The following is a 20,772-nucleotide window of genomic DNA, read 5'->3' as shown; positions in this document are numbered from 1 at the left end:
GCATTGACGGAGGTCTTTTTCATTGATTCCTTCTTTACTTTTCTCTTTGTTTTTATTGATTTTTTCGGTTTTTTTTCTTTTTTTTTTTTTATTTATTTATTTATTTATTTTATTTTATTTTTTTTTAATAATGAGATATTATCGTCTTTATTGGTAGCAGACATTTCGATCGATGATAAGTTGACAGGTTTTTGTATCTTGTAAAATAAGTGTGAATACGACAAACATTATACGTGTATATATATATATATATATATATATATATATATATATATATATATATATATATACATATATTCGTATATGTGAAATCTTCGACGAAAACAAAAGGAGATTTCGTCCCCTTTTTGTCCTCTTTTTTTCATATAATATACGCTTAATTATCTGTAAACATATTTTTTTTTTGTTCTTTTTTCGTTTCTTTTTCTATTTTTGCTTTTTAAATTTTGCTTTTAATTACTTTCATTGTTCCTCTAATTCCTTTTTTCCGACTTTCGTTTCAACGCGATTATCGACAAATCTATACGCACAATCGTACACTATTTACAACATTTTTCGTTCTTTTAATTTTCGGCTTAATTTATTTCTTTTCGCCATTATATTCATACGTGCGCGTAATGTGTATGCGATGTTTATGTGTATATGTGTGTGTGTGTGTGTGTGTGTTTCATATATATATATATATATATATATGTATTATATAATATATGTAATATGAACGTATATGTATGTATGTGCGATGCGATATAACCTTGAAAAATTCCGATATAAACATATCATTTATCTAGCTAAGGTCGAACACGCAATAATGAAAAAGTATTGGCAGTCAAATTAGAATAGCATTTATTACGATTTGCTTTCACGGCACAAGGTAGTATAGAGAAACATCAAAAATTTGATTTAATTTATGCCTTTGGCACATTGAATGAATATTCCTGAATCTCATATTGCTTGGTCCGTGATTAACGAATTATCGCCGTATTGTGTATTCGTGTATACAAATAATTAGCCTCAGATTATATCAGAACGAATAAATAAATATTACAAAATAATGATTATTTCGTAAGTTATTTTCAATGGTTCGAATAATTTTGACGTTTCTCCGTAATTGGATTTCTTGTTTTTTGTTTTTATAATTATTATTATCATTATTATTATTATTATTATTATTATTATTATTATTATTATTATTATTTCCCCGATAGCATATTTTTGTATAAAGAATCAATAAAACGTACGACCTTAAAAATAAAACACATTTTCATTTGGTTCACTAATTTTTAATAGAGAATATTATTATATTCGCGACGATTACTAAGAACAAGAAGCATCGTGATTTCGATTTTGATTAGCACGATATTAGACACAAACGAGAGAAGTTATCACGGTAGAGACAAGGATCGATCAAAAATGATCGATTAGGGAATGTTTCGATAGATCTTTCAATCTTAAAACTCAAAGTACCAAGTACAATCGATCGATCGACCAATCAAGCTAATTCCAACTAATTCGGAGGAAGCACAATAGCATTGTGAACGAAGGGACGAGAATTGTACTCGAAGCCGACTTCGGAGCTTCTTGAGCGAGTCTTTGATTACTCGCCGCTAACGTAGCAGTTTTTTCTGTCTTGAAGGCTCGTACGTTCGGTATATCTGGTAAGGAAGATTGACAGACCAAGTGAAGAGTTCCTCCAGGAAAGTGTTGCCGTTCCAAATGCAAAGAGAAACTCAATCGTGAGACTGATATCAGGATCTCTTTGTTGTATCCAGTAATTGGTAAATACGTCGTTTTCGTTCTGTCTACCTGTTTTCGATATAAAAATCACAATGCTATATATCTTATAACCGGAAAGACAGAGAGAGAGAGAGAGAGAGAGAGAGAGAGAAAAAGTAAAATTGAAAAAGAAAATTAAATGAAAAAGAAATCTCTCTCTCTCTCTCTCTCTCTCCCTCTCTCTCAGAATACAATCGGAATAATCTATAAGAAAAATTTTAAACACAATGAACGATAGTATCAATAATAATAATTCCAATCTCGTTAATTTACTTGATTAAAATAAAAGAGAAATAAAGGATTATATATATATATATATAAAAGAATTATAAATATATTCAGAATATCAATGTTGTGGTTTTAGGTCAATTGAAAATTTATGACATTGTTACGAGAGGATATAGATGTACAGTAGTAAAGTATGCCATTGGATGGGTGCAATGGAAATTGCAATTGTACACAAATCACGTTAGATTTAGGTACTTTGGCAATACGCCAAAGGTAATTGCGGTGCTTAAAGCGTAACATGAAAAATCGTATCTGTTTCCCTCGAATAGAGCAAAGGGATGAAGTTATTTGTGAAGCGATAAGAGAGATAAGCAGGTTCGAACATAGCTAATATATCTATTTTACGATAATTTTATGTATCTTCGAACTTTCTCCGAAAATACATTCTCGTGATTTCACTCATTTTCTAAGGCCTTTAAACTTATCAAATATTTTATTTTTTTTTTTTTTTCCCCCGGGCATAAATCTTTTTCTCCTAAAACACGTACACGCATAACCATGTAATTCGCGTTTTTCTAAGACCTACACTTTATTTAGATATTAATTACGCTTGACTCACCTCCTTGCCATTGAGAATAAAGGTTAGCACTGCTAATGGGTAACTCAATCCAGATGTGCACGCTACTTCAAGAATCTCACCGATCTCGTAATAAGGTCGAAATCCGTCAAGAACAGGCGGTTTTGTCGGTAGCACTGCGACGCTCATATTTGCCTCGGCATATGTCATACGAAAACTCGGAGCCTCCGAAGACACCTCGCATCCATAAGATCCGGTAAGATTTATTCTTTCTGTCGATTTCAGAAAAGTCATATCATATTTTTAATCTCCAACATGTCATCATTTCTTTTTCATTTGCAATAAAATATCGGTACATAATATATAGTGATGTAAATCCAAAAATATAATTATTTACACCGATCGAAATATTCATATATATATATATATATATATATATATATATATATATTGATCATTTACTTTAAAAAAATATCTACATCATTAATTAATATAAATAATGAATACAAAGGAATAGAAGTAAAACTGATAAACTTAAATATATGGTCGAAAATCAAAGAAAAATTGAAACTGCCTTTTACGTTTCTATCGAATATTTTATTAAAGAAAACGAAAAATATAATCCTTTCATTTTAAATAATTCAATTGCATACCTCCGCGATTGTTCGATTGTCCCAGTAACTTAACTTGTCGTCCATTACTTTGAGCAATATCCACGACTATGCCTTCGACGGGAAAATATTCGCTAGCTGGAGTAGAGCTTGGCATAAATCTGAAGAATTCGACTTCATCCTTGAACCATTTCACCGAATAAAGATCTTTACCACCTAGATCGTATTCGCATTGTAAGGTGACTTCTTCCCATCTTGGATCCGCAATCGTTGGCACGTCCAATCTCACTATTTTTGGATCCTGTCCTGAAATAATCGATAACATGCGAGAATTATTATCAGCTCGTGCGTGAAAAATATAGCCGAATTTGTTCTGAGTCAACTCGTGAAAATCCTTTCAATAACATGCGGTGCAACAATTCGAACGATCGTTACTCTAGACGATCTTTTAATAAAACGATATTTACGACTATAATCCCTGTACGTTCGTTCATACGAAACATTATGTTACTCAATATTTCAATAAATACCTTGTTTCCATATATTTCTTTCAAATTATTCATATTTAATATTTGAAACGACGCTCGATACAATAACATTCAACGTTAGATATTAATCATCATTTCGATATAATTTTTATTGATAATTTCATATATATAAACATAAATTATAAAGGTAATTAGGAAAGTAATCTACATATGTTAAATTGCAGCAATGCTTTTAACTTACGATTAATGTCCAATTTCTGATTTCAATTGATTGCAATTAAAATTACATGAAAAGATTATTTCTCAAGAATAAACCTATCCATTTATCTTTTTCTTGCTTGTCATTATAATGAAAAATAATTTTTCAAATGTATAAAATAATTTTAATTATATTAATCAAAATATCTTAAAACTACGAATAACGTACGATTTAAAACACTTTCATAATCATCGTTATTATTATCTTGAATCATATTTATGATTTAAATGTCTTTAAAATCGTCTACGTTTCGAGGATTATAATAATTGATCGAATTTAATTTCTTGTGTCATTTCAAATTGGCAATGTTAAAATTGATTTAATAATCGATTAAATTCGTTAATTATTTTTCTCGTAAAATCTTATATAATATTTTACATTTTTCTTTCTTATTTCTTTGAAAATGTCCTTCTTCGCATGACAATTATTTATACTCCTTACGAGTACAAGGTAAAAAAGTGAAAAAAAAAACATTAAACAAATAGGTTAATGAGAATCCTACACAAGTAGTACGTGCGACAGAATATTTTATTTTATTTTACTACGTACACGTAGACTTTTGTAGATGCTTTTACGTTATTATTTTGTAAATGTTTCCATTATTAATCCGTTATACGATCGCAGAATCTCTTGAAAACGTTTATGTTAAACCGACCGAGATCGGTGATAGGCGTTCGAGCATAAAGCTCCTACTACAATATTATAACGTTTACTAAAACGCACTGACCGATGCAAATGTGGAAACGAAAATACGGTTAGTTCGTGAATGATTGCATCCGCGTTTTTCTGCGAATTGAGAATTTTAACGAGACCTACTCGAGCTACTTTTTCAAGCGTATCGCCCCACTTGTGAGAATTATTTCCATCCCTCGTTTTGGAAAAATTCAATATGCGGAAATTTCCTATAATGAAATTAGAAAGCTTTAGATCTCGATTAATAAACATCAATGTACGAAGAGTAAAAGATAAAAAGAAAAAGAAAAAAAAAGAGAAAAAGAAAAAAAAGAAAAAAAAAAAGAAAAAAAAATATTAACAAATATCAATAACAATATCAGATTTATTGATAAAATGAATACCTCTTATTTTTATATTTCACTTTGTTAACTTCAAATGTCGCACGTTCGAACGTTCGTTTAGATATGATTGACAATTAATGAATTCAATCTTATACGAAAATATTCGTAGGATGATCGAATGAAAAATCAAAATATGAGAGAAAAGGAAAGAAATATAGGATTAAAAATAAAATGAATTTTTATTCATAATCATTTACTTCGATCGATAGTACGATGGAAGAATATTAATGCATTTATTGTGGACCAATCGTCATTCAGCGATTGCCGCAAACATCGTCGTAATTAAAAATATTCGTTTAACCAACCGTACGTGTAATTATCGCCGTCGAAATCGTGTATTCAACGGGTCGAAGCGTGTTGCGCAGAGTATAAAATGCAAAAGAGGGAAAGACCAACGAACGGTGGAACGAAATGTTGGTCCGAGAGTTGAGAGAGGTTGTGTTGCAGCAAACATTCATTAAGATCTTTTCCGGTTGGTGTTCTATAGCGATCGATAGAATGCAAAATATTTTTTGCTTGTTATTCGACAAGAAAATTGGTTGAAACTTTGTTGAATTATTTATACGTTCATAACACTTTTCGTTAAGATCTTTTCACCCCGATATTTTTTCTCGCTTTTGCCGAGAATATAAAAGTAAAAAAAATTATCCCCCTCCCCGTCCCAATTTCATATCGTTTCATAGTTAAATTATTGGCAATGTACATAGACAAACGCGTTTATATCTACGTAAGACATATAATTATTCGAAAAAGTGTAAATAAGAACGTAATTATATTATTTCATTATTTCTCGTTGATACAACGTTATAATCCCAATCGGTCGTATTTTCGTCTTAGCGAATAGACAAAGATACAGAATAATTGCTCTGCAATAATTAACCAAAGGCACTTTTACTGTTTATAAATGCTTCCGTACTTTGTGATTCGATAATAACCAACAGCAGAATTTTCCAAAACAAAAGGATAGAAGATAAAGAGGCTTTTATAATAGGTTTCTTTCGTGATACCGTATTTACTAGTACAGTGGCCCATTCTTATGATGATACTACACTGAATTCCCTATGGTTTGGTGGTAATTTGACCAGAGGCTTCGCGGAACAATAACGAGAGTTTTTAAATAATTCGTTGCCTTTTCAGGACCTTTGTGTTAGTACAGGCGGTAGTTAACTGCGATACAATAGGGTCCACCCCCTTCCAGCTTTAGCTCCGTTACAAAGTCCTTAGGGTGTACGGAAACATATACTATATTTGGAAGTTCATTTTGATAAATTAATAAACCTGCCAACCACCCCCCAAGAATGATGTTTACACGTCACTCAAAAATACAAAAATGGTTAATACGTTTTATTTATCATCTCGGCCATTATCTTCTATAGAAGATATTATGAACGCAATACAACTCATTCATATATATATATATATATATATATATATATATCTCCTCCGTGATTATTTATATATTACGATTCAATTAGCGTTGTAATGATCAAGATAAATAATAACTCGTACACGAAACTGTATGTATACAAACACATTATGTATCTAATGCAATATATCGTTTGTATTAACAGCTATAAGCATTAGACTCTTCTGCATCAAGTCGTTTTCCAATTAACGTAATTGTCGAAACTAGCAAATATTGTAGACTCAACCGAGAGCAGTATGTATTCCTGATTTCTACTGTATAACACATTGTGCAGTATTTATTTTATTGGTTTGCAATAAAATAAGAAAAAAAGTGTTATCGAATATGTGAAAATTGATACAAAAGATTTTTTTTTCTACATTTGCCTGTTATTTAAAATAACTGTTATTAATGAAAAATAAATAAATAAAAAAAAATTAAAAAAAAAGAAAAACAAGAAAAAAAAACAGAGAGAGAAAAATAGAAAAAAAAGAGTTGATTCATCATCGTCGTTCGTTAAATTAATCTTTCCTTTCTTTTTTTCCTTTTTTTTTTTTCTTTTTTATCATTTTGTCTATGACGAAATACGCTACGTAATATGGATCTACATTATTTTTTAGAATATTTTTATACAATATAATGTCAAAAAAATTATTACGTTTTTCGCAATTGTGTATTATACAAAAAATTCTCGGATTAAAAGGACAAAGAGCGTTCTCGTTTTACTATCTCTTTCTGACGTTCATTTATATTCTCGTATGTATGTATGCATGTTATTTACTTGCTCAATTTCCTGTGTTCACTTTATTCTCGATAATCGTGATAATTACACATTCACGTTCCGTTCAAAGTACTTAAACGAAGTTCGAAGTAGATCATATTCGGCATTAAACTTAATTCCACTATTAGTAAAGTAAAACTATAAACTTATTAAAAGTTATGCATTAAATATTATACTCTTTATTTTACGAGTTAAGTACTAGTTTGGTGAGGATAATGATCGTTGCATCGATTACCGTTCATAATTAATTGTTTTACTTGAAAGAGAAGAAAACTCGGAATATAATTATTATATTAGCCAACGAGAAATTATTTTACTTTTTTTATCTCTTTTTTATTCCATCCATCCGATTCGAAAATTCTGAAGACAAGCATTTTGCTTACCTTCTCTCTCTCTCTCTCTCTCTCTCTCTCTCTCTCTCTCTCTTTCTCTCTCTTTCTTTCTTTATATATAGTCTTTATCTTTCTTTTTAATTTGATCATTCTTTCTTTCTCTTTTCTTTTATTCTATCTTCTTCACTTTCTATCTCTGTTCGGAACAGTAGATGGGTTCTTGGCGTACCAATTACGCTGGCAATTAGTTTAATAATCACCAGATTAATTAATATGCCACGCGACGGGCCAGAGGACGAAAGACAATGGTTCTCCAACGCGATCCACCTTCCTGTCGCGTTTGCTCTGGCGTTATACTAAAAGAGATGAATAGAGGAAGAAAGAGAGAGAGAGAGAAAGAGAGAGAGAGAGAGAGAGAGAGACTGAATGAATGAGAAGGTTCCAATCGTTTCTTCATTAAAGGTAGATACTAATGCGACAAGAGTATTGAGAATCTTTAAAATATAAAGGATTTTGATTTGCTTCATTTACTTAAAATGATATACTTTGATGCTTTGACATTGAAAATTAACGTCGTACTTGAACGATATCGAAACCTTATTATGTATACGACTGAATCTAAATTTTCAATGTACAAATAATGTTTTCGTTTTATAAATAACATTTACTTGATGTTTATAAACATCGGATTGTACGCAATAATATATAACACGTACATATGTAAATAAACACATAACGATCGACGGTTCGTTCGCGGAAAGATTTCAAAAAAAAAAAAAAAAAGAAAAAAAAACAGAAGAAAGTAGAAGAAAGAAAGAAAGAAAGAAAGAAAAGATTAGTAATAATAAGATCCTTGATGTGGTGAGATCATGCGAGAAAATGGTCCGAGATAATTTAAGTTCGCTTTATGAAAGTTCTTCAAACTTTTCCTTCGCAAACGTTGTTGAGTTTAACGAATCGAGGATAAAAGTGGATGTAAAAACGTGGAAAATAATTAAGCATATATAATATACCGGTTCTTCGTCGAATTTTAAAAATGTGTTCATTAATATCGATAAGTTATTACAATATGAAAAAAAAAATTACATTATCGTGATTCTTTATACGTTAGAGTATTATTTATCTATATATGTGTGATATGAATGTACATGCATATATATATATAAATACATACATATATACTTACGTACGTACACCACCATGATGCAACAATTTCACGCAAAGTTTCTCTTTTCTTTTTTCTTTTTCTTTTCTTCTTCTTCTTCTTCTTTTCTCTTTCTCTCTCTTTTACGCATTTTTTTTCCTTCTTTTCTAGTTTATACCTAGCTAGGTCAAATACGAGTGCAACTATAGTGCTACGGGTAACCACTGTTAACGGTGTTATTTGTTCGCTAATTAATCGACCAATAAATTCGACGAAAGAGAAAGAGCGACGGAGAACTCGTTGCTTTGATCGTTTGAGGTCTCGGTATATATGTATGTATATATATATTTATGTACGTAGCTCTCGAGCGTTGACGTATAGTACAACGAAAAGCGATAGGTTAGAGGGAACTAGAGTGGGGGGAATGAGGGTAGAAGAGAGAGGGAAGAAGAATGAAAGAGAGGGAGAGAGAGAGAGAAAGAGAGAGGGTAGTAGAGTACGAGGGTAGCACGTTTATTCCGTTCACTTGCTATCGTCGCGCGTTCCAACAATTTGCTTTCCATGCGTTCCTGCTTGATCCTAACCTTTCCCTCTTGATCTTCTTTTTTTAGTTCGAATGCGATTGGAATCTCGTGTTCTCGTCGCCACGAGCCATTTTTTACAAACGAACCCATTCGTCGAATACGCGATAGCTTATCACGATATCTCTCTCTTTCTTGTTTTGCCTTTCCCTTGTGCATTCTCTACCTTCCCTTTTCATTCTCTTTCTCCCTCTCTCTCTCCCTCTTTCTCTCTCTCTCTTTCTCTCTTCTTCTTCACTGAATATTCCGATCGAGTAGAAGCGATCTCAACTTTTTTACGTTAACTCTAATGATAGCGTTTAATCGATGGTTGCCCGTTGAATACGAAAAATGTGGGACTCGATAGCACCAGTCGGTTCATTTTCTCTTTTTTCATTTTATTCGTGAGCTTTTACGAACCAGTCAAATCAGCCGTGATTAAAGCTTATCATTTATCTCGTCTACGTACTATACGTATTTTTTGTAAAGAGAAATGTGAAATTTCTTTGAAATTTCATTGGTAAAATAAGTTAATGAATAGTAATCGATAAATTACTGTGTGGATGTCTCTCTCTCTCTCTCTCTCCCTCTATCTCTTTATTCAGTAATTTTGTTTTTATCTCTCTTTTTATATTGTTTTCACCTTTCTCTGTTTTTGTTTCTCCTTTTTCTTTTCCTTTTTTTTTTCTCTCTTTTTTTAAATGTTCCAAAATATATTCGAACAAAATCAATTTCCAGGGTTTCAAGTTTGTTCGTTTTCGAAGCGACGTGAACGCTTCAAGCGTCGTCAGTTCCGGTGAAAGACAAAGAGAGAAAGAAATGGAGAGAAAGAGAAAAAGAGAGAGTACGCGAACGCTTCGAGCGTCGTCAGCTTCAATGAGAGACAAAGAGAAAAAGGGATTAAGAGAGACAGAGAAAAAGAGAGAGAGAGAGAGAGGGGGGAGAGAAAGAGAGAGAGAGAGAGAGAGAGGGAGATTTTATTGACGCAAATTGGCCGAAATTTCGTAATCGTTTGTTGAAAGGCTATGCTCGTATTCTACCAGTGCTGGTGCCTAGTGGTTTACGAGAGATGTGGGCGGGTCAGGAAGTCAAGTGGTCAGTCGCCATATCTTCTTCTTGTTTCTTGTTCTTACTAAGACGTTGCGGGACTCGTCAAGGGGACACTTTAACGCCACTCTCACACTAAACTCACTGATATGTACGCGTATTCCACTTACTCTTCCACAACTACTATAAAACGCGCGAGTATTATTTCTCCTCTTTGTCCTACGCAAGCACATTTTTTTTAATTCAACTAACCAGCTGCACGAGAAACGTTGTTAACTAACGCTTGCGCATCATCTACCGAGAAAGAAGAACGGTACTCTTATTCTAACTTACTCGAGAACATAATAAGCGAGATTCTTAAAACTTTTTATCTACATTGTCCTGGTTTAAAGAAAAATAGATTTCTCTTTTCTTTTTTTTTCTTTTTTTTTTTTTTTTTTTTTTTTTTTCTTATAAAATTTCTTTTCTTTTTCTCTTTCTGTTTTTTTATTTTTATCCTCTTTCGAATTAATAAGAATAACATAGATCCGATATATTACATTCAATTTCATGATTGAACGTTGTTACTTATACTTACGTATTCATGTACGTTCGTTCGGTAGATGTTACAGATTTTTTCTTTTTTTCTCTCTTTTTTTTTCATTTTTTTTTTTTAATAAAAATCGATAGTGAAAGAGCTAGATAGATAGATAGAAAGAGAGATAGAGAGAGAGAGAGAGAGAGAGAAAGAGATAGAAGAAATAATATCACATAGCTTAATATTTGTAATTTTTTCATTCTTACGTTATCACGCAGTGCGGTATGTTAATGAATTAATAATTTTTTGTAAAAATCAACGGAGAGAAAGAAAGAGAAAAAGATAGAAACCGAGATGAAGGAAAGAATATAACGTGTAATTTTTCTATTCTTATATCATCACATAAGGCTATGCGGCATGTTAATTAAAATTATTCGAAATTTATTCGGAAGTTATACATTTTCTTCGATACCATTCTCGCTATTAATATTACCAAATGCATATATGCATGTTATACATTTCCTTTCCTAATAATTTATCGCAGACGTTAAATTGGTAATGAAGTAGCGCATTCGTACATAGATTAAATTGTAATTTACGAGTAGAATACGTGCATGAAATTTACGTCTAGTGAAGTGTGAAATCCCCCCCCGCCGCTATCCCTCTCCCACCCTCCCCCCTGACCTATCGCCTTTTCTCTTTTACGGTTTTGTTTTTGTATTTATGTGTTCAAGATAATTTTAAACTTGAAACGAGAACTATAATTCATCGATTAATTACTGTAGGTTTCAATTTCAGTCGATTCGAGATCGTCACTTTTTCAATAAGTTAATTGTAATAAAGTGAAGCAGATAGAATTTAATCTAAACAAAAAGGAAAAAAAAGAAAAAGAAAAATAAAAAAGACAAACAAAATTCTTAAGTAATTTCTCTTTCTTTTTTACTCTATACTGATTGACATCAATATCTTATAACGATAAAATTTTTTATGATTTAAAGTAATATTCTACAAATCATTGCTCTTCATTGATTTCAATCGAGATATCATCATCAAGGATAACAAGCGTTTATTGGAAGATAATTGATAAATTAAAAATCGAGCCAATAAATTGACATTCCTGTTTTATTACGATTAGTTAAACTACAATTGATTATTTTATCATTTGTCATTAATTAAGAACTGAATATATTTTTTTAAAGCCAACACACGTGTCCGATTAAAAAGAAATTAAATTATAAAAATATGATTAGAGATTACTTTAATTATTTTTTATATATTTCTATTCGTGTATAATCCAACGAATGTCGAAACATAAAGACACAAAGAAACTTCATATTTAACAAATGCTCATTATCTATTGAACTCAATGACGAAAACATCAAAGAGATACACCTAATTCATAATACTTATATGTATAAATGAAAGAATCAAGATAAATACAGATTCTATTATCCGCAACAACCATGCATTTGGATTCTTTCAATATAATACATGACAAAGAAAAAAGCATACATTAAAGCAAACGACATTAATCGAAACAACTAACATCGAGATATTCTAATTAAAAAGTTTCCTGTCCCACAAAGAATCATACGTTTTACGTAATAACATATTGCATAATATACACGTTAATACATGCAATATCGAAATAGAGAAAAATATTTGTATATATATATATATATATATATATATATATATATATACATATATTCATTCAATGCAATTTCATCGAAATGAACGAGCAACCATCGAAGAAATTTGTTCAGATAGAAAAAAGAGGAAAAAGAAGAAAAAAGAAAGAAAGAGAGAGAGAAAGAGAAAAAAGAGAGGACAAAGGAAAGGAAAAATGAAAATGACCAAATGGTCGAGTGAAATCGTAATCGAGTAGACGAGTAATAGGAAGGTAATGAAAGAGTGCGATAAGAATGAAGGGAACAGTGGAAAGTGGTTGATGAAAAGGTAAAAGAATGATCTAAGAAAAGAGAAAAGTAGCAAAGAGATGAGCTCGTTCGATAATTGGTTCTCAAAGTAGCCCTTTCTCTTTTCTATCTCTTTCTTACCTTCTATCATCGGTCATGGTATTCTAGCCACGGGCTATGCATTAATTCGGGAACGATCCCACGGGAGGAATAAGGAATACTGTTATAAGCAAGGAGTACGTTGCAACCGGTTCTATCTCTTTCATTCCCTCTTTCTCCTCTTCCTCATACCCTTATCCTTCTATGGATAATTGCTTACGAGTTTACCCACTGTCTAGATCTCATCAGGCCTCTTCTACCTCCCTTTCTTCTCTAGCAGACCCTTTGCCTCTCTCTCTCTTTCTCTCTCTCTCTCTCTTCACACTCTCTATCTTTCTATCGTCCTCTCGGCCTCGTTTCTCGTCCTACGTGCTCCCAACGACAACACGTGGCTACTAGTATCACGCGTCCACCCTGTTTTGCAGATGCAGCTGCGACTCGCGATGCAGATGCAGAAGCCCCCAAGGGACCCTCGAGAAATTGGCTCCTACTATCGGACAGGCTCTAATGTCTTACGCAATAATTAATTTCAATACACTAAGACGACTGTAAAACAATGTCTATGTTATATAGAGAAAACCAACTAAGTTAAGGTTTCCATGTTATTCGTTCATTCTCTCTACCCGTTTCATTTTGAATTTTAATTTGACTTTGAAATTCATCCCTTCATTCCTTCGTTCCTATTTTCCTTCATTCCTTCCTTTCTTCCTTCCTTCCATCCTTTATTCCTTTCTTCCTTCCTTCTAGACAAAGAAAAACATCAAATTAATCTAAGCTACTTATAAAGACGACGCCGGTCGACTTTCATCATCGCTTTGTCGGCAACGTTTATCTCGAAATAAATAGAAATATTGAAGCTCTCTGTTAAAACGTTGTTTATCGTAAGAGTTGAAAATTTTGAAGCCTCTGTCACGATAAAGTACATTCACTTTTATTGTCCTAGCGAAGATAATCAATGCCTAGCATCCCTCCTTCGGTCCATTACGAAATTGCTTTTCTCATCTCTTAGTTATCACTGAAGCTACGTGGGACACGAAACTTTCAGGTACCAACCGCATGAGCAAAGATTAAAAATATGAAAAACGATACTTCATATATCTACGCGTAGGAATGTCCTTGGCAAAAGAAGAAAAAAGAAAAGAATAAAAGAATAAAGGAAAAAATTTTCATTTAACATGGATGTTAAAATGTTCAAACCATTTCATTTTATAATTCTTCGTTATATAAATATCATAATTAATTATATTACAAGATTATTATAACTCTTTGCGCGAGTATACATTTTAGTAATATACGGATAAAATTAAACGGACTTTGACTTTTGAGTTATATTCGAAAAGAAAAAGATTTCGTTTGCTTTTATCATTATTATATTTTTTTTTTTTAATTACTCTTTTACTTCGACTTCGTTTATTTGTTTCGATTATACGTATTTCTTTGCGAGAATCGTAGTCGAGGACAAATGCTAGTTGCTATGGAATGACAGTGTGGGAGTACTACTGTAATCACGACAATGGAGAAACAACCGTATCCGTTGTTCGTCGTTTTGTATAACGAAGTAACTGATGATAGCGACCGTTACTATAGAGAGACAGAAAAAAAAATGAAAAGTGGGAAGTGCGAGGGCGAAAAAGATAGGAGACGTTCGAGATGGAAGACGAATGAGAAGTTATTGGATGCGTTCAAATTAATTCATTAGCAATGCCAGATTTCCCTATCGTATTAAATCTTTAATATTTCCAAATTTGCATTGCAAATTATTGATATTAATGCACTACAAAACCGACATTATCATTTACCATAGTCTCTCATTCACAATGTTCTTGAATGTAATATGAAAACTCATAATAATCCCTTAAAGGATATTACTCGACATAAGATGTAGATAATGTATTTTAATACTATCACGTATGTAGCTAAATTGATACATTATTTATATCAAATTAAAATATCATTGATTCTTATAGATAAAGTTTTTCAATATATACATACACAAAACATTTTTGAAAGAAGAAGAAGAAGAAGAAGAAGAACGTTCGCCTTATCAATATTTCAAATTCTTTTCGAGATCTTTATAAAATATTTTCGAAACACTGACGGCCAGTCCATCATTTTTAATTATGTTTTCTAACCTTTTGTTCTACCTGTCTCTCCAACGGTCCCTGAACCGTCATCGGTAGGATAATGAAGTCCCATTGGTACAACCCGAATACACAATTAGTGCTTGTAATGTTGCCTCTGAAAGCAGGCGAACGAGACGATGGCGTTCTCCCTCTCAATATTCAAAACGAGAACCAACCGCGACGCAATTGTCCCTATATCTCCTTCTAACCCTACCATAACCCTGTATCTAACTATATCCCCGAGTGCCATTCAGTCATCGAGTTTCCGTCGTTTTCAAATCGTTCCTTCTCTTCCATTTCTCTCCTTTCACTTCTCTCTCTCTCTCTCTCTCTCTCTCTCTCTTTCTCTCTCTTTCTCTCTTTCTTTTTCTTTTCCTCACATACTCTTTCTCTCTGTCACGTTCGAAGATTATCCTCTGATGCACGCGAAGATTTTTCTGAGAGAGGATATATAAAGAGATAAGCGATTTAACCACTTAATTCACTTGGTGTCCCTTTTTCTTGTCCTCTCTCTCTCTCTCTCTCTCTCTCTCTTTCCTTCTTTCTTTTTCATTCTCTTCCTTCCTTCCTTCCTTTTTTCTTTTACCCCATACTTACGCGTTGTACGAAAGAATTATATCACGTCCGTGCCTTTTGGTTACGTTCGTTTTACCAAGAATGGCCTTTTATCGCCGCAGAAATGTATGGCTGATGTATTTATGAGATCGGATAAAACGAATTTTTTATGGGAACTGGATGTCCGTTTAAAGAATTTCTTAGGACGTTAGGGGAACGGTTATCGATATACGATTATTTTACTGATTCGTTTTCTTTTTCTCTTTTCTTTTTTCTCTTTTTTCTTTTCTTCTTTTTTTCTTTTTTTTTTTATTAGAAAATTAATATGATTTAATATCGTAATGCAACGTTACATACGAGTCGACGTAATAAAAAATTCTTTTCTAATTTTTCTCTGAACAAAGTTTGAAAGACAATAATCGCAAATTCTTCGATGCATTGTCGATATATACATATATCTAATAAAAATTGAAAACGAGAGAAATAGTGAATGTAAAATAGAGAAAAAGGGGGAGAGAGAAAAAAGAATTCTTATACTCATAGAATGGACTTTTCGATTCTACGAAAGGCTGAAAGTGTCGCTACTCAAGAAATCCAAAGTACTAAATCTAGATTCGATCTTTACGTTAAGCACGAGACTCTCGATGCAGAAGGTTTTCTATGTCCGTGAAGAGGATATCAAGAGAGTCGATAGCTATCTCTGATTCATCACTTTTCAAATCGACCTCTCTCTCTCTCTCTCTCTCTCTCTCTCTCTCTCTCTCTCTCTCTCTCTCTCTCTCTCTCTCTCTTTCTGACTTCTTCTTTTTTTGCCTTCCCCGACATTTTTCCTGGACCAATCACGAATAAAGTGAAATCGATCAGTATGAAACTTTGAAATCCATTCGGAAAATGAATTCGAATTCGACGTATGGAAATATAGCGTATTTAAGCGATATCATTTTCGTAGAATTTTTAATCTTGACTTTATAATATTACACTCGCGTTTTTTTTTTCTTATTTATTTTCTTTTTTTTTTTTCTTATATTTTTTTCTTCTTTTTTCCTATAAAATCGTATTGCGGGAAGATAGAAAACTTCGGTCGGAACTTCTTTCCAAACAAACTGAGTCGCGAAACTTTGATGTACGTGAGAGTGCAATTAAAAGAGACTTCGCGAGTGCTTTTGAAAAGCGACGTTCTACTAACTCATCGAGATAATACATCTTTATAATTATGTTATACATATTAATATAATCGTGAGAGGTGTTTAATTATGATTTATCTAATAAATCCGATTTCTTATTTAACCTTATTTATTCAGATGGTAATAATCAATACTTAAAATTGTATAAAAGATATGTATAATATATGTTGATCGAATTATCTAGAATTTTTTTTTTTTTTTTTTTTTTTTTTTTTATTACGGTATTATATTTATTATCATTATACATACATATATTTGTACATATGTCAAATCAAAATTGAAGAGACAACATTTCCTAATAAAAATAATATCCTATAGATGGATTCGGCAAATGTTATCTCAAATAACAATCTTGTGCCGTTTAGATTGGATTCATTGTCTTAAAGTATTTGTTAAACAACGTCGAGATTACATGAAAAGACGAGACGCGAGTAATGAGTCTTGAAATTAAACAATTGAAATAAAAAAAGTTAAAAGAACAAAAAAAAACGAATGAAAGAAAGAAAGAAAGAAAGAAAGAAAAAGAGAGAGAGAGAGGGACAAAGAGATCAATCGATCTATCTTAATCGAAACTTGAGATCGCTTGTAGTCTCGAAAGTATACGTCAAGTCTTCAAGACGATTTTTTTCTCTCTTAATAAAGGCAACGACTCCGACATTCAGGCTGGAATAATTGGCATTAATGAATCGGGTTGAAACCAGCACGGATCTTATAAACTAACGAGCCCAACCGTGACGCGGACCGAAAGGGTAAGAGAGAGAAAAAGAGAGAGAAAGAGAGAAGAAAAGAGAGACAACGATGAAGTGGCCATGGTATTGTCCCACGACTTTGACTCGACGACGTTAACGAGCGCGTACAAACATTGGACCAGGGAACGCGTTTTAACCTTTAAAATTTCTTTTCTTTTTCTTTTTCTTTTTTCTTCTTCACCATTTCTTCCCGTCTCTCGAGATGGTTCCCTTGTCCAAGATCTTCTTTCCGTTTCTTTTTTCTTCTTTTTTCTTTTTTCTCTTACCGACACTATCCGGGCTCTCATTTAGATTTCTTATGTTAGCCAAAAGTAAATCGTTTGGAAAGCTTGTCAATTATCTCAATTATGCAATCCCAAGACAATAAATTAAATGTCTGGGATATTCCCTATCACATGTCTGTTTCTATATATGTGTATGTGTATATATATATACATATAATTGAATGAAATATACCAATGTAAACTTTTTCAATAAAGGATTCCTATTGTTTTCTCATTCTCCGTTCAGTCTTTGCAGATTCAATTTTAAAAAAACAACCTAATCACTTCGTACGTCTGATTTATTCAATGTGCGTTTGAAAAAAAAAATAAAATTACTTTTTATTACCGTACGAACAAATACGTTTATGATCCTCATTTGTCCTCAATAATTTAATAATTTCTCCATTGGTTAAACGATATCATTGAAAAAATTAAAACGTTTACTTCTTTTCGCTCGTAAAAGAATAAGAAGAGAAAGGAGAAACTTGAAAAAAAAAACTAGTAGATAAAAAAAAAAAAATGAAAAAAGAAACAAAAAAGAAAAACTATAAATTAACCATTTCATAGTGATATTTATTTCATGTCAGAAAAATGATGGATAGTTAAGATTCTCATGACTCCACTTTTTAAAAGGAATGAGGGATAAGGGATAGAGGGACACTCAATGGAACGGCGAAGTTAGATAGCAAATCGAACTAACAATGTCGATCAATGAAAAAGCTCTCGCTTTACGCTTCATTGTCCGCAGATTCATCGATGACAAATTACAAATTGGCGATTGTATGGGCAAACTTAGAGGGTGGGTGGGGCGGGGAGGTTCGATCGGCGGGTCAGAAAGTAACAGAGCAGATTTCTGGAGGGTCGTTCGCCGTCCCTCTATAAAATCAATCTTGTTCTTTCACGTAAAAATTAAAAATAACGTACGAAATACAAACGCGTAGAAAAGAACATAGTTTATTCAGCGAATACCATTAATAACCCGATGGTACACGTATTCGTTTTGATAATTAAAAAATAAATCGAAGAATAATAATCGTTTTGTTATCTCGTCTCTGATTACTTTTTCATCACGACATCTTCGCGCGACGGCGGATGATAACAATTTTTCTGTTCTGTTTTATTTCGTTCCTTTCTTTCCGGAGTTTTTTTTTCTTTTTTTTAATCATTTTTTACCGCAATTGAAATCTTTCTTTTTTTTTTTTGTAATTTGCTTCTCTTCTCGTTCCTTCCTCCGTACGAACTTTAAATATAAATTTGCTGCAGGAAACGATGATCCTCGATGAGGAGAGATAAATAGAAGCGCGTATATCGAAGCGCGTATGTCTATGTATGAGTTTTCGAAAAGTATCATTAACGCACCGACGATCGAGGTCAAAAGCTTGCGTACATGTCACGCGTGTTCGCGCAAGCGCATGCTTACGAGTTATACATGTTCACACGCGAATGATCGTTCGCACGTTCGCGCTACGAGTGAATTTTGTAGCGTGTATATTCCCTGTGTAAGAGAATAAATCCGCCCGAATGCACGCGGGTCTCATATCTTTTTCTATCTGTCATCAACAGATCTACGATTCGAGGAACGTAAATATAATACGAAGGATTTTATTGACTGAATGATCCGATGACGATCAGATCTCGATCAATATTATTTTGATGAAAATATTTTCGAAAGATTCCTGCCAATATTTTTCTTCCATCATCTATAAAACAAAAAATAATAGTGAATCGATAAATATAAAAACTAAATAAGCCATAAACATTTGGTCAAAATGGCTCCTTTCGAAAATTAAAAAAAATTCCTTTTTTATTATCGTTAAACGTCTTTTATCAAACATTTTTATTAACATTTTTTTTTATTAAACATTAACGTAACTTTTACATATACATACATATACGTCAAAATACATATACGAATAATTAACAAATTTAATTTTTCTCAACGATCCGATTACTTTAAATATCTAGATATTTCTCAAGGAAAAAAAGAATAAAAAAAAAGGAAGGAAGAAGAATAAGAATTATTTACAAATTTATACGACAAAATATATAAAACATTATCAATCCAAAATCTTATGAAATTAAAGCCAAGAAAATAATATTAAAGATTGATTTACCGTCGATCAATATTAAGACGGAGATCACGAATAGCTACGAAGTTCCTCGAAGATAACTCCTAAGCGGATAGATTTACAAAGAGAGACAAAGAGAGACAGACAGACAGAGAGAGAGAGAGAGAGAGAGAGAGAGAGAGAGAGAGAGAAAGAGGTTAGGATGGGGGTAGCATAGAGAAAACGACAGAGAACGAGCGAGAGAGAAAGAGAAAGAGAAAGAGAAAGAGAGAGAGAGAGAGAGAGTGAGAGTAAGAGATCGAGGGAAACTCGTTGAAGGTAAATGGTCGGATTAACGTCAGCCATCGTTCATGCCAGTTTCCCGAAACGCGGTACGCGGTAAACGTGACAACGATCTGAAGAGGCCTTAAAGGTCGACCCAGCAAACACGAGATCGACAGTCGAAAGTGGTCCTTCAACGAGACGGACCTCTCCGCGCTTCCTCGTTTTCTCTATTGTTTCTGCGAACGACATCGAGCACGCGTCCGCGAATAATAAATTCGTCCTGTCGAGTTTCGTTTCTCTCTTCCTTCGTCCTCTTTTTCTATCTTTCTCTCGCTCTCTCTCTCTCTCTCTCTCTCTCATAAATATATATATCTCTCTCATATATATATATATATATCAACAACACGAGACAAGAGTCAGTCAGCAACGAACGGAGAAAGGAACGCAGAAAACAGATAGAGGAACAAAGAATCCCAAAAGGGAATATTTTTATTATCTCCAATTATTATTAATCATCGCCAACAACGCGTATTATACCGAGAACATATTTTCCTTGATTTTCTCCTTTATTTCATTCTTTTTTTCTGGTTTTTATTTTATTTTTCTTTTTTACACGTCAGGTTTATCGATCATGAGAGAGAGAGAGAGAGAGAGAGAGAGAGAGAAAGAGAAAGATAGAAATTTTTCTGATGGTTATTAGACGATTAAAATTCTCACGTTTTAAATATTTCAATAATAATTTAAGCTTT

General features: G+C 32.6%; 1 protein-coding gene across 2 annotated transcripts in view; it reads right to left on the bottom strand.

Moving 5' to 3' along the window:
• Positions 1 to 249: 249 nt before the first annotated feature.
• Positions 250 to 20,772, bottom strand: part of LOC118439822 (uncharacterized) — a 28,205-nt gene continuing 7,682 nt past the window's right edge. Inside the window, exons 1-4 of one of the 2 annotated variants that reach the window (XM_035862021.2) lie at positions 8,717 to 9,026; positions 3,232 to 3,495; positions 2,621 to 2,850; positions 251 to 1,803 (exon numbers count right to left, since the gene is read on the bottom strand). In XM_035862021.2, coding sequence (XP_035717914.1) covers positions 1,495 to 1,803; positions 2,621 to 2,850; positions 3,232 to 3,495; positions 8,717 to 8,732 — 819 coding nt within the window. In that variant the 5' untranslated portion in view covers positions 8,733 to 9,026 and the 3' untranslated portion in view covers positions 251 to 1,494. Of the gene's footprint in view, positions 1,804 to 2,620; positions 2,851 to 3,231; positions 3,496 to 8,716; positions 9,027 to 20,772 lie in introns of those variants that run through there. The other variant, XM_085664572.1, reaches the window with a different exon arrangement.

The sequence above is a fragment of the Vespa mandarinia genome, chromosome 2, assembly GCF_050613455.1.
Source record: "Vespa mandarinia isolate Hongniang chromosome 2, ASM5061345v1, whole genome shotgun sequence".
NCBI classification, from domain to species: Eukaryota; Metazoa; Arthropoda; class Insecta; order Hymenoptera; family Vespidae; genus Vespa; species Vespa mandarinia.
This window is presented reverse-complemented; position numbering and strand designations above follow the sequence as displayed.